This window comes from Coregonus clupeaformis, chromosome 15 (genome assembly GCF_020615455.1).
Source record: "Coregonus clupeaformis isolate EN_2021a chromosome 15, ASM2061545v1, whole genome shotgun sequence".
In the NCBI taxonomy this organism is placed as follows: Eukaryota; Metazoa; Chordata; class Actinopteri; order Salmoniformes; family Salmonidae; genus Coregonus; species Coregonus clupeaformis.
Window position 1 is genome coordinate 51,577,780 of NC_059206.1, and position 12,429 is coordinate 51,590,208.

Consider the following 12,429-nt stretch of genomic DNA (forward strand, 5'->3'; position numbering starts at 1 on the left):
AAATGGGAAAATGCACACAGCCAAAATGTAAATATTTTGTGAAATCCCTTTATATATATTTTTTTATATATTTTTTTACTTCTCAAAAGGCACCTAATTGGTGGAACGACCCACATCACCAGGAAGAGAATGACATTCATATCCATAATTATACATTTCTTGTGTTGTCCAGATCAGGGACCCATGATGTCATTCTGTTACCGTAATTCTGTTACCAGGTGTAAATCCTCTTAATTCACTGTAGTTCAATAACCAAAATAGATTTTTTCAAACTCAAGGTGTCATGTCATAGCTGACACCCCATTCTTTCTGCAGACATCTTTGAATCTTAATTCGGAGCAGATATTTAACAGAGTTTTTGAAACTTTGAAATCAATAGTTTTTATTTGGCATACATTTTAAAGTGAAAAGTCTGGAATTGCCCAGCTCCGCTACAGGGCCTATGTAATGTAATGTGATGTGACTGGGCATACAGCTCCTCTGTGGGAACCAGCCTGTTTGACGTGTGTGTGTGTGTGTGTGTGTGTGTGTGTGTGTGTGTGTGTGTGTGTGTGTGTGTGTGTGTGTCTGTGTGTGTGCGTATGTGTGTGTGTGGACTATGAGAACTAACAGGGTGTTTGAACTCTGTCCTCAGTGGGCACGTAATTACCCTCTCTGATGGGCAGGGTCATATGATCTAGCTGTGTTGTGGGGCCTACAGCTGCGCCATGGGGCTCATACAGTATGTCTCCTCCCAGCTCCACCGTGGGGCATTGACATTTGATCTCTCTTCATGTGAAGTGTAAGTTATATGGAAATATTATGGGACCCTTGAGATTTGAGGGATCGTACTCTGCCTACTCTACGAGGCCCTGATGTGATCTCTTATCCCCTGAGATACAGTTAAACACACTGTAGCTTCTCCATGGGGTATATGCCCACTGTGTATGGTACTGTATGTGGTTATCATTCTACATCTGCACACACATTGATCAAATTCTCTCTGCCCTCTTCCCGACAGTCACATGGACCATACAGACAGCCAGAGTGAATATGTCAAGGTAAGACTTATTTTTTCTTTCCTTACTTTTATTCCTCCTATGTATGTCCATCTGTTAGTTTGTAGGCTGGTTCTGCTAGCGTCAGTGTTCCCACTCAGAAGGCCCAGAAATTGCTTCAGCATCTGAGAAAAGGAAGGGACTGGGAGCTAAAACCCATCTGAGCAGTGGTAACCATTTAGTATCAGTGTGAGTTCAATGAGTTGGTCTTTCTAGTGTGGTTAGGGGACCAGTGTGAGTTGATCTCCTCTCCCTGTTTTGGCTTTGTAGTGAGGTTTAAGGGAACCTGTAGTTGAGCTCCTGACATCAGGACCAGTGTTTGTAATTGAATTAGGATCAGTAGCACAAAGAGGCTCAGTGCTTTCCCCCCCCTCTGCTCCGCTCTTCTCGGCTACAGTCGAATGTCTGCTGGTGAATGGTGTTTGTTACCATAGGCAACTGAGCAGGAAGCAGGATCTTGGCTAAAGGCCTTGTTTCTAAACAAATAAGTTGTGGAATACCTACACATGTCAAACTCTCCAAATCTGATCTTGTTTTGTGTTTTTAACTTTTTAAGTATCTAAGTTTAACTGTTTTAGAGTAAGTGGCTTCACAAACCATAATGTAGTACTCTGCAGAATTCAGACTGGAGGGTCTTAAAAAAAAAGTACTTTTCTGTAGTTATATTGGATTACCATTTTAATGTGGTCTTTGTAGTTGATTACACCCCTGTGCTTCTGCAATTATGCCCATTTCAGCAAGCTCTCTCAGCGTTTAGCCTAATTCATTCTGCCATTTAGGAAATTGAATCCAAAGTCAACAGCGCTGCTTCAGCACTTCTGGGTTCCAGGGTGCTGGGTGTAGTTCAGGACCAGGCCGCTAGGTGACACTGTAAACCTGGTTTCTGGGTTGGATCCATCCACAGCAGAGGTCAGAGGCCGAGTGTGATTGCTTGATGTGACCCAGTATATGTTTTGACGCACGCACACACACACACACACACCCACACACACACACACCCACACACAAAGTAGAGGGAATAGAATAGCAAACGACAGTGCTCAGTTCTGACTGAACACTTGGGATCCATTGTCTCTTTTTCCTTGTAACTCAAAAATAACTGGTGGCAAAAGAAAGTACTAACACTTACCCACATATCCCTCTGGTGTAATACAGTCTCTATCGTTCTCTGTGCAGTGATGCCCTCTCCCCTCCCGTTTTGTTTCCTCACCTCTTTTTTATTTATTTAACTAGGCAAGTCAGTTAAGAACAAATTCTTATTTACAATGACGGCATAAACCGGCCAAACCCTCACGACGCTGGGCCAATTGTGCGCCGCCCTATGGGACTTCCGATCACAGCCAGTTGTGATACAGCCCGGGATCAAACCCGGGTCTGTAGTGACGCCTCTAGCATTACGATGCAGTGCCTTAGACCGCTGCGCCACTCAGGATCACTTCCCTCCTCTGAGACTCCTTCCCTCCTGCTCTCCTCTCTCTTTCTTCTCCTCTCTCACCCGCCTCCCCTCCGATGCCCCGTGTTGCCATCCCTCGTTTTCTCAACACCATCGCTTCTCTCTGAAACATTTATGACACTTATGTTTAAATAAGCACTTGACCTGAATGTTCAGTGTTGTGGTAAAGACCTATCAGGCAGAAGAAGACAGCCTGGCACGGCCTGAACTGGACTGGGCTGGCCTGGACTCGACTAGACTGGATTGGCCTGGACTGGACTATGTGAGTGTTACACAGGGTGAAAGCACAGGACTTTATTCATTCAATACATTAATGGGGATAAGTCTAAATTAAATCAGCAATCAAAAAGTGGTGAGGCTGCCATTTGGCTGAAAAATAAAAAGAACAGATTATGTTTTTTAAATATCATTCTTCAAATGCTGCAAGAAAGCATGTTTACTTGGATACATGTTGTTGCTACTCTACAGCAATGTTGTTTACAGTGTCAAACTAAGACACTCAACAGAAAACCAACAAACAAACAAACTCGTCTTGGTAGGGATGTTTTCCTGGAAACGTGGACATGAATCCAGACTGAATATGGCCTGTAGTGTATATGAATATGTATAGTGTATTGTATAGTGTAGGGTACATATGAATATGTATAGTGTATTGTATAGTGTAGGGTACATATGAATATGTATAGTGTATTGTATAGTGTAGGGTACATATGAATATGGCCTAGATGTCTGTGAGTGTGCGTTATACCACAAAATCATAGAGTGCCTCTGACACTGTATCTTCTGTTGGATGATATGGGCCTAATGGGTCTGGAGGGAGATGTGGGGCTGTTTTATATGCAGTTAATTAACATATGTCTGGCACAAGACACACTGGTGGTTTAATGAAGCCTCATCAGTGTGTGTGTGTGTGTGTGTGTGTGTGTGTGTGTGTGTGTGTGTGTGTGTGCCCGCCTGCATACGGAGTGTGCGCACATGCTTCTTGGGAGAGTGTGTGCACCATACATGGTGTGTGTGTATGCTAGAGGGGGCTCAGCTGCAGTAGTGGTATAGGGGGTGGGGTTCTAGCTGGTTCCAGTTCACACTCCATAGTTTCTCTCCAGTGTTACTGCAGGTGATGAAAAGGCTACATACACACACACACACAGTATTTCTGCGATATTGCTTCACTGAGTCCTACAGCAGATTGAATTAGGCCTGTGCCTCCATTGATCTGAGGGAGTGTAAATCGACTGGGCTGGACTTGCTAACATGTCTCTTATAGTCTAGGGTTTCCGTCACTTACCAAACTGAGCCCTGCTCAGATAATCCCTACCGTTGTGTCGCTGAGCTGTCGTAGTGCTGCTGCAAATATACATTTTCCTAGGGGTGTGTCATAATGTAAGTAACCTAATTTATGTTCCTCGAAATGCCTTTGTCAATCCGACAGCTACTGTCAACAGTAATCATGTGTCTATGAGCCTGAGTTATACTGTTAGCACTGCAACGGTTTGCCCGAGTAGGATGCCCACAGTTCACTCTGCACAATTGGCTCAATTATAAATAACACTGTATGTCTACCTCTGATAAGCCTCCCAGTAAAGCAATAAAAACAATCAAGCAACCTAGAAAAGTGCTACATTAACATATATAGCCTAAGAAGGTTCAAGAATTCGATAACTTGCTAGAAACAGAAAGCATTCATATACTGGCTATCACTGAAACTGACTTAGATAATTCCTTTGATGATACGGTGGTAGCAATATATGGTTATAACATCTACAGAAGAGACAGAAATGCCAATGGTGGAGGTGTAGCTGTTTATATTCAGAGTCATATTCCTGTAAATCTTAGAGAAGATCTCATGTCAAATGCTGTTGAAGCAATATGGCTACCGGTTCACCTGCCTCATCTAAAGCCTATTCTTTTGGGAAGTTGCTATAGACCACCAAGTGCTAACAGTCAGTATCACATTTTATTTGTCACATACACGTGTTTAGCAGATGTTATTGCGGGTGTAGCGAAATGCTTGTGCTTCTAGCTCTGACAGTGCAGTAATATCTAACAAGTAAAATCTAACAATTTCACAACATATACCCAATACACACAAATCTAGTAAGGAATGGAATTTAAGAATATATACATATATGGACAAGCAATGACAGAGCGGCATGGACTAAGATACAGTAGAATATTATAGAATAGAATACAGTATATACATATGAGATGAGTAGTGCAAGATATGTAAACATTATTAAAGTGACTAGTGTTCCATTTCTTAAAGTGGCCAGTGATTTCAATAGGCAGCAGCATTCTCTAATGTGCTAGTGTGTCACGATCGTTGAGAGACGGGTCAGACCAAGGTGCAGTGTGAAAAGCGTACATGTTTATTTAACTCAATAAACATAAACAAAACAAAAAACAACGTAACGTGAAGTCTTCAGGCTATACACATACAAGCCTAACACGGAACAAGATCCCACAACTAAGGTAGGCAAACAGGCTATTTAAGTATGATCCCCAATCAGAGACAATGAGCGACAGCTGCCTCTGATTGGGAATCACACCCGGCCAAACCTAGAAATACACATCTAGATCCTAAACATAGAAATTCTAACATAGATCCTCACGCCCTGACCAAACCAACTAAAGACAACCGGCCTCTCAAGGCCAGGGTGTGACAGTACCCCCCCAAAGGTGCGTACTCCGGCCGCACCAACCTGACTCATTAGGGGAGGGTCCGTTTGGGCTTTCAGCCTCGGAGGCGGATCCGGCTCCGGGCGTGACGACCTCTTCCTCTCTGTCTCCCCGTTGCGCCTCTGGTCTGGTCTGGACCTCGGCGCGATGCTTCCCCCTCCTCCCACGATGCACCAAGCCCTGTCTGGACCCTGGTGTGGGAGACCCCGAACCTGGAGAGGGGCGAGGTGCGAGGTGCAGGCACGGGGCGTACCGGACAGGTGACACGCACCACTGGTTTGGTGCGAGGAGCAGGGACGGGCCGTACTGGACTGGATACACGCACCACTGGTTTGGTGCGGGGAGCAGGTACGGGGCGTGCCGGGCTGGCGACAGGCACCACTGGTTTGGTGCGAGGAGCTGGCACGGGTCGTACCAGACTGGATACGCGCACCACTGGTTTGGTGCGGGGAGCAGGTACGAGGCTTACCGGGCTGGTGAGGCGCACTGGTGACACGGTTGAGAGGGATGAGGCAAAAGGAATGGGAAATATGTCTGGCTGCACAGCTGATCGTCATGGCAGCAGTTAATGGGGATCCCTAATAAAATACAAATACACAGTACACAGTACACACGCTGTCTGTGGGCCAGGAAGAGCAGGCACTGTCTAGTGAGTGCAGGTCTAATTGCAGCTGGTGTATGTATTTTCATTTAGGCCTAGATTTGAGTCATTTAGCAGATGCTCTCATCCAAAGTCACTTACAGTAGTGCATGCATGCATTTTTATATGGTTGACCCCAGAACCCACGACCCTGGCATTGGAAGCACCATGCTCTACCAACTGGGCCACATAGGACTGCATTTACATTTTAGTCATTTAGCAGAAGCTCTTACAATCAATCAGTGTATTCAACTAAAGTAGGCTCAAACAACCACATATCATGCTCATTGCAAGAAAAAGCTTCCTGAAAAATAGCTGGTATCTGCACAATCTGTGCCAGTGAGAGCAGGCTCCACAGTTCTCATTCAAACCCTCCTCTCTAGTCTCCAACTACTCCACTGTACTACAGGGCCTTTGTTTCAGAAGGTGTTTGAGTCAAATATCTGAAGGCTTTATATGGATTAATAATGAATAGGAGTCAATGAATAGAAGCAGCCCTAAACGCTGATGGGGATCTGAGACTAATGGATCATCAGATGTACACACACACAAACACACACACACACACACACGTAGGCACGAACACACACACACACACTCCCCAGCTCCCCATTATCGTGGTGCTCCCAGGCAGGGAACAGGGGGAGCAGTTTTTTTTTCTCCCTCTCCTCCATTGTCTGTGTGGGTGTGTGTGAGGGCCTCCTGCTCCACAATCCGCCCGCAGGACAGCATCAGGATGGGGATCAGTAATTAATATTTAACTGAAGAAGACACACAGAGTGCAGGGGAAGATGGAGAGACAGAGAGAGGGAGGGGAGATGGAAAGAGAGAGGGGGGGGGTGTGTGGTTGCGACAGAGAGAGAGGAGCGGAGGGCAAAAGGAGAGGTGTTTAAGGTGAAAGATTTGAACGGAGGGGTTGAGTAATGGAGAGGAAAACTGTAGAAAGAGAAGGTTAGAGGGAAAGTAGAGAGTGGGAGAGGGGTTTCGAGACAAAAAACAGAGATGGAGAGAAAAAAATTAATAGAGATGAAAGACAAGATCTGAGATCAGCACAGGAGGATTAAGGGTTGACAGAGAGCAGAGCACAGAGAGAGCCTTTTAGATTGGCCTAAATTACCTTGTGTTATTGTTAAGAGAGGGTGGGTGGGAGAATCAGTGAGTGCAATGGGAGATAGATGATGGTGGGTTAGGGGGGGTAGGGTGCAGAGAGAGAGAAGAATAGTGACTTTGCAATGCACTCTCCCATCAAACACACACACACACACACACACACACACACACACACACACACACACACACACACACACACACACTATCTACAGTGGTTATATGCATGTGCTTCGTGCATATATAATACGCAGTGCCCATCCCATCCTATACGTAATCTATGTATGTTATGCACGCTAGCTCCCCTCCCCTACCACGCCCCATGCTCTATCTCTCTTGGTGTTCACACAGCCATGGCAGCGGTAGCAGAGTCGTGATGGGACGCGCACACACACTGTATGCTGTCATTGGCAGTGCAGGACGCTCAGGGATAGAGATAGGGAAACACATGCATCCTTATGGGATTATTTGTGCTCACAAAGTGTAATCCGCCTACCGAACGCTGCTTGAGGGAGATTTGTTTAAGAAAGACTCCTTCGCTAATGAATCTCTCCTGTGTCTTCTCTTTGTGTGTCGTTCTCTCTCGCTCTGATAGATTGTTTTATTCACAGACACGATTAGCACACTGATTACCCCCTGTGTGTGTTGGGGTACACTACACACACACGTAGTAGTAGAGGTGACCTCGGAGATAAAGCAGAGAGATTCTCTCAACCCTTTATGTCCTTTCCCGTGAGGTCTCTGCAGTGCAGGGCTATCAAAAGCTCCCAGAATTTAGGATGCTGTCAAGACTCCAGATCCGTTGCCATGGTGAGGCGTCCTCTGTGATGTCACTCAGTTCCCCAGGGGACAAAGCCCCACCTCGCCACTGCTCAAGACGACGTGACGACTCAGATTGGTGTGCATGTGGCAGTGTGTATGTGTTTGTGTGTGTGATGTGTGTGTTGTGTTTTGTTTTGCTTTGTGCACACTCGCGAAATAAGCTTTTTTTTTTACAACACCCTGCCTTTCTCTGATTCTCAAAAACACAGCATGAATGATGTCCTCAGACACATTCTATACTTAGCACATCAACCCTTTCACAACATACAAACACAAGAACACATACCTGCAAAGACTTACACATAGACAGAAAATAATGCTCCAATGTTACATTTCGAACAAACAAGTTAAGATGTACTGGGTGTGTAAGTGTAAGAGTCTGAATGTGTTTGTGTATGTGTATTCAAATGTCTGTGAGTGCATTCTTTGCCCCCCTCTTGCCACCCTGCAATTCCTTTCAACTAGGAATAAAGGACAGATTCCTTTGAGAAGGTGCTGAAACTAAAGAGGCACACCTCCCTCTCTCCCCTTCTCTCTCTTTCTCTCGCTTTCCCTCCTTCTCTCTCTTCCCCCTCCCTATCTCTCTCTCTTTCTCCCCCCCTCTCTCTCTCGCTCTCTCTCTCTCTCATTCTCTCTCTTTCTCCCCCCCTCTCTCTCTCTCTCAGTATTGTCTCTCTGTGGTCGTGAAGGAGGGGGTGGGTGGGGTCTGCCTTGCCTGCAATTCGACAGCACTCCACCAGTGCCTGCTAGCATCTCTCCCTCCTCCTCCCTATCCCTCCCTCTCTCCTTTCCACCCTCCCCCACCCACTCCTTTCATCAGAAAGGGATGAGGTAATCCCTGCGAGGGCTCGTGAAGCACAACCAGAGTGTGAGCGAGAGAGAGAGAGAGAGAGGAGCAGTACGAGAGAGAGAGAGAAGGAGAGAGAGAGAGAGAAGGAGAGAGATGACAGTAGCAACAGAGTGCGAGGAGCTGGAGTCCTGACCAGCAGTGCCAGCAGCAGTAGAAACTGTAGTGTTAGCTAGCGCTAGTAGCATAGCATAGCAGCCACACGGTTTTGAGTGAGATGAGCCGCTGCCGGGGCCGGGGCTGCTAGCGAGGAGAGGAGAGGAGCGCTGCCTGCCTGCTGTGGGACAGTGACAGAGGAGAGGAGAGCTGGTGCTGGGGTCCTCAGGGTGGTGTACAGCCGTGAGCTGAGCCGTGAGGAGAGGAATCATGACCGAACGCTGTAGCCTATGGAGCGCCCTGTCGGCAGCCGCCTGCTGTTTCTACAGAGGCTCCTTCATGCAGGTGCAGGTGAGGGTGTGTGTGTGTGTTTGTGTAGGTGAGTGTGTGTGTGTGTGTGTGTGTGTTTTTGTAGGTGTGTGTTTGTGTTTGAGAAATTAAAGAGAAAGAGAGAGGTTGTGATTCAAAGGATGTGTTTTTGTTCGAGAGTTTTGGGTTTGAACAGAATCTGTATATTGGCTTGTGAATTTCTGGACATTTCTGATAGTGGTTTTGTCTTTGCGTGTGAGAGTGCATGAGAGTGTGTAATGGTTGTGTTGGAGTGTGTTCATTCCTGTTTTGGCTAGCAGCTAACTGGTGATATCATAGATACGATACGATACAGGCAGGCATATCTAATTGTGCTTGTCTAATTTAGAAGCCTGAGAAACATGAGCATGGCTGATTCCTGACAGATGACCTAAGGATGTATTGTTGGCACATTGTGGTCAGAGATTCTATTGTAACATTAAAGGAGGACAGGAGAGAATAGCAGGGAGATGAATTACATTAGATCACCACTAAAAGTCATTCCTTTGGATCTGATAGTAAGGATACTCACAGTAATGTAGTGTGTTGTTATTGAAAGTCATGCTTTAGTATGTGATAGTATGAAACCTCACTGTAGTATGTTGCTACTCACTGCTCTGTCTTTTTTGTAGTTCTTATCTGTATACTTTCACAACTGTTCCTTGTCTGTAGGAGACTGTAGCAGTGTTCAGGGTTTATTAACAGGATTTATAGCAGAGTAGTGGCATTGAAATATAATATGACCCTGATGTGTGTACGTGTGCACATGCACATGCCCGTATGTGTATTTGTGTGTTACTTTGGTGCAGAAAATGGGAGTATGTTCAGTGAAGGGGCTAATTTTAGTATTTGTAGTTAGGCCACCAGCCTCAGCCACTTGACTCTGATAGATGGTCTGATAAGATCCTCCGTCTGTTGACCTGTGTGTCCTGTTTACATCACCTGATCTCAGACCAGCACCAGGACAGGAAGAAATGCTGAGACACTGTCTGTCTACATTCTCAAAAATAAGAATCCGATTGGGGTTCATTTCAGTTCCCCGGGCCAGGGAACAAATAGCAGGATTTCAGTTCAACCATTAGGTTGTTTTCAATTTCCAGCTGATATTGTGCTTTGGACACCCAGCAGAGAGATTACTACTGATCGTATGGTCTATGAGTCTATGGGAGTGCTGCGTGCTGGCAGTGCTACCATTGTGTCTGTAATTAAGACCACTATACTATCCCAGTCGGTCTCTAACTGGGACATTGTGATGTTACAGCCCTGTTTGTTCACAGAGCAGATCAGCGCTTGAACCCCCAAATCCTCCCATCTGCCCCTTTCTCCCCTCTGCATGCAGTTTGCACTTTGATTGTTTTCCCTGATTTTAATCCCCCCTTTCTGTGTCTGCCAGCCAGGCTAACCCCAACCAGCCAGGCAGCGCAGCCCCAGTTTATCTCCCCAGTGACCCAGCTGGGATACTCTCTGTGGCCCTGCCAGCCTCTCTGTCAACCCCAGAGCCCATGGCCTGGCCCCATGGCCACCAACCAGTGGAGGCTGGTGTCACTTTAAATCGGAGGACCGGCTCAAAGGAATGAATGGTATCAAACATGTCCTCTGAATTAAAGTGACACTATAGCCTCCACTGCCTTCAATCGTGACAGGAGCTCTAGGGGCCACCGCAGCCACCAATTATCCCAGGGACCAATACCAACAGCTACCGTGGGGCTCTTTCTACCTCCACATAGTCAATTAACCATGTTCAACCCCACCCGTCTGACATACATAGCAGAAGCTATAACTGATACTGATACATTTGCGTTAGTGACGTTAGCTAGCATTAGCCCCGCGCCGCCTGTAGCCGAATGGCAAGCTTAAGTATTGTAATATGCGACCCTCTGTGTAATCCCCCCTACTCCACTCTTCTTGTGTCTCGTCTCGGCGCTCCCGCTCCTCCTCTCCTCTCCCGAGTCCTTTTCACAGCAAATCCTCTTTGGAGCGCCTGCCTCGCCTTGCCTCGCCCGCCTGTCACTCCCCCCAGGGCAGCGAGGGGCTAAGCGGCTGTTTAACCGCTAAAGTTCAAGAGAAAATCAGCCTGTTACTGAGAGAGAGGAAGTTAATTACACTAGGATGTTTTCACTAGTAATGAGACACGCTCACTCTGTTTTTTTCTTTCTGTTGCTCTGAGTCCTAACCATTAGTGCCTTTTTCCAAAAAAAACCTAAGCCAGTGCATGGTAGCCTGGGTGCCAGTCTGTTTCTACTCTCTTGTCATGAGAATTCCATAAAGAGAGCAGAAACAGACTGTTACCCAGGCTAACTGTTTGGAGTTGTAGCTGGATGTAGCAAAGAGGGTAGGCAGTGAAGCACAAGGGATCCTACATGACTAGAGACTGAGGGATGGTGAGGAATGGTAGGGGTGCTGGGATCTGAAGAGTGAGCAGAGCAGAGACACTTCCACAGATCCATAGCCCCAGGTCAGGATTACGGTCTGTAGCGGCTCCCACTCACTAGTTCTCACCTTTCTCCCAGTTAGCCAATCTGTCCTTTTGCCAGTTCAAAAACCTCCGTTTCAGATTCTTTGTTTGCTCTTTTCAAGATTTAATGTCGGAACGTAGGATGTGGATTGCGTGTTTAAGTGCCATTAACTAGTACCTGACTGTGCTATAATGAACCAGTGGGAGGGTGGTTGCAGATGGCATTTTGGAGGACATAGCTAACAGCGAGTCATGTGAGAGAGGGAGCGCATGTGTGTGTGTGTGTGTGTGCAGGTGTGTGCGGGTGTGTGTGCGTGTGTGTGTGCAGGTATGTGCAGGTGTGTGTGCGTGTGTGCGTGTGTGTGTGTGTGCGTGTGCGTGTGTGTGTGTGTGTGTGTGTGTGTGGTATAAGAAGGGCTGAGGCACTGACTGGTGAACATTTTAAAATGAAATAAGTGTGTTGGATACAGCTGTAACAGGGAAATAGACCGCTGTACCAGGTAGAGTTGTGGAGGTGTGAATGTGTTGACAGACAGACTCACCTCTGTCACGCTACTCACGCTGCTGTCACTCACACTGACTGCTCCACTCCAGAGAGACTGTGTGCGTGTGTTGTGTGTGTGTGTGTGTATGTGTGTGTGTGTGTGTGTGTGTCTCCCTCAGATCCAGGTGCTACAGAAAGTGATTGGAGGTTGTTTCCATGTGGCAAGGGGATGTGTGCATGCATGCATTCGTGTGTGTGTGTGTGTGTATGCCATACAGAGAGATCTAAAGGACCCCTCATGGCGCCTGCATGGTTCCCCTTCAGAAGTCTTTGTGTGTGTGGCTCTTTTAGGGAGCAGCACAGCACTGCAGAGATCACAGGCTTGGTCTGGAACTTACTTCTACCCCCACCTGCTCTATACACCCCCCAAACCCCGCTCCCCAACACATTGCCTCACAAGCTAT

General features: G+C 46.7%; 1 protein-coding gene across 3 annotated transcripts in view; it reads left to right on the top strand.

Annotated features, from left to right (window-relative positions):
- The first annotated feature begins 1,002 nt into the window (after window positions 1-1,002).
- sh2d3ca (SH2 domain containing 3Ca) overlaps window positions 1,003-12,429 on the top strand; it is a 40,910-nt gene continuing 29,483 nt past the window's right edge. The window contains exon 1 of one of the 3 annotated variants that reach the window (XM_045225407.1): window positions 1,003-1,040. In XM_045225407.1, the coding sequence (XP_045081342.1) occupies window positions 1,005-1,040 (36 nt within the window). In that variant the 5' untranslated portion in view covers window positions 1,003-1,004. Of the gene's footprint in view, window positions 1,041-8,537; window positions 9,030-12,429 lie in introns of those variants that run through there. The other 2 variants (XM_041899007.2, XM_045225406.1) reach the window with 2 other exon arrangements.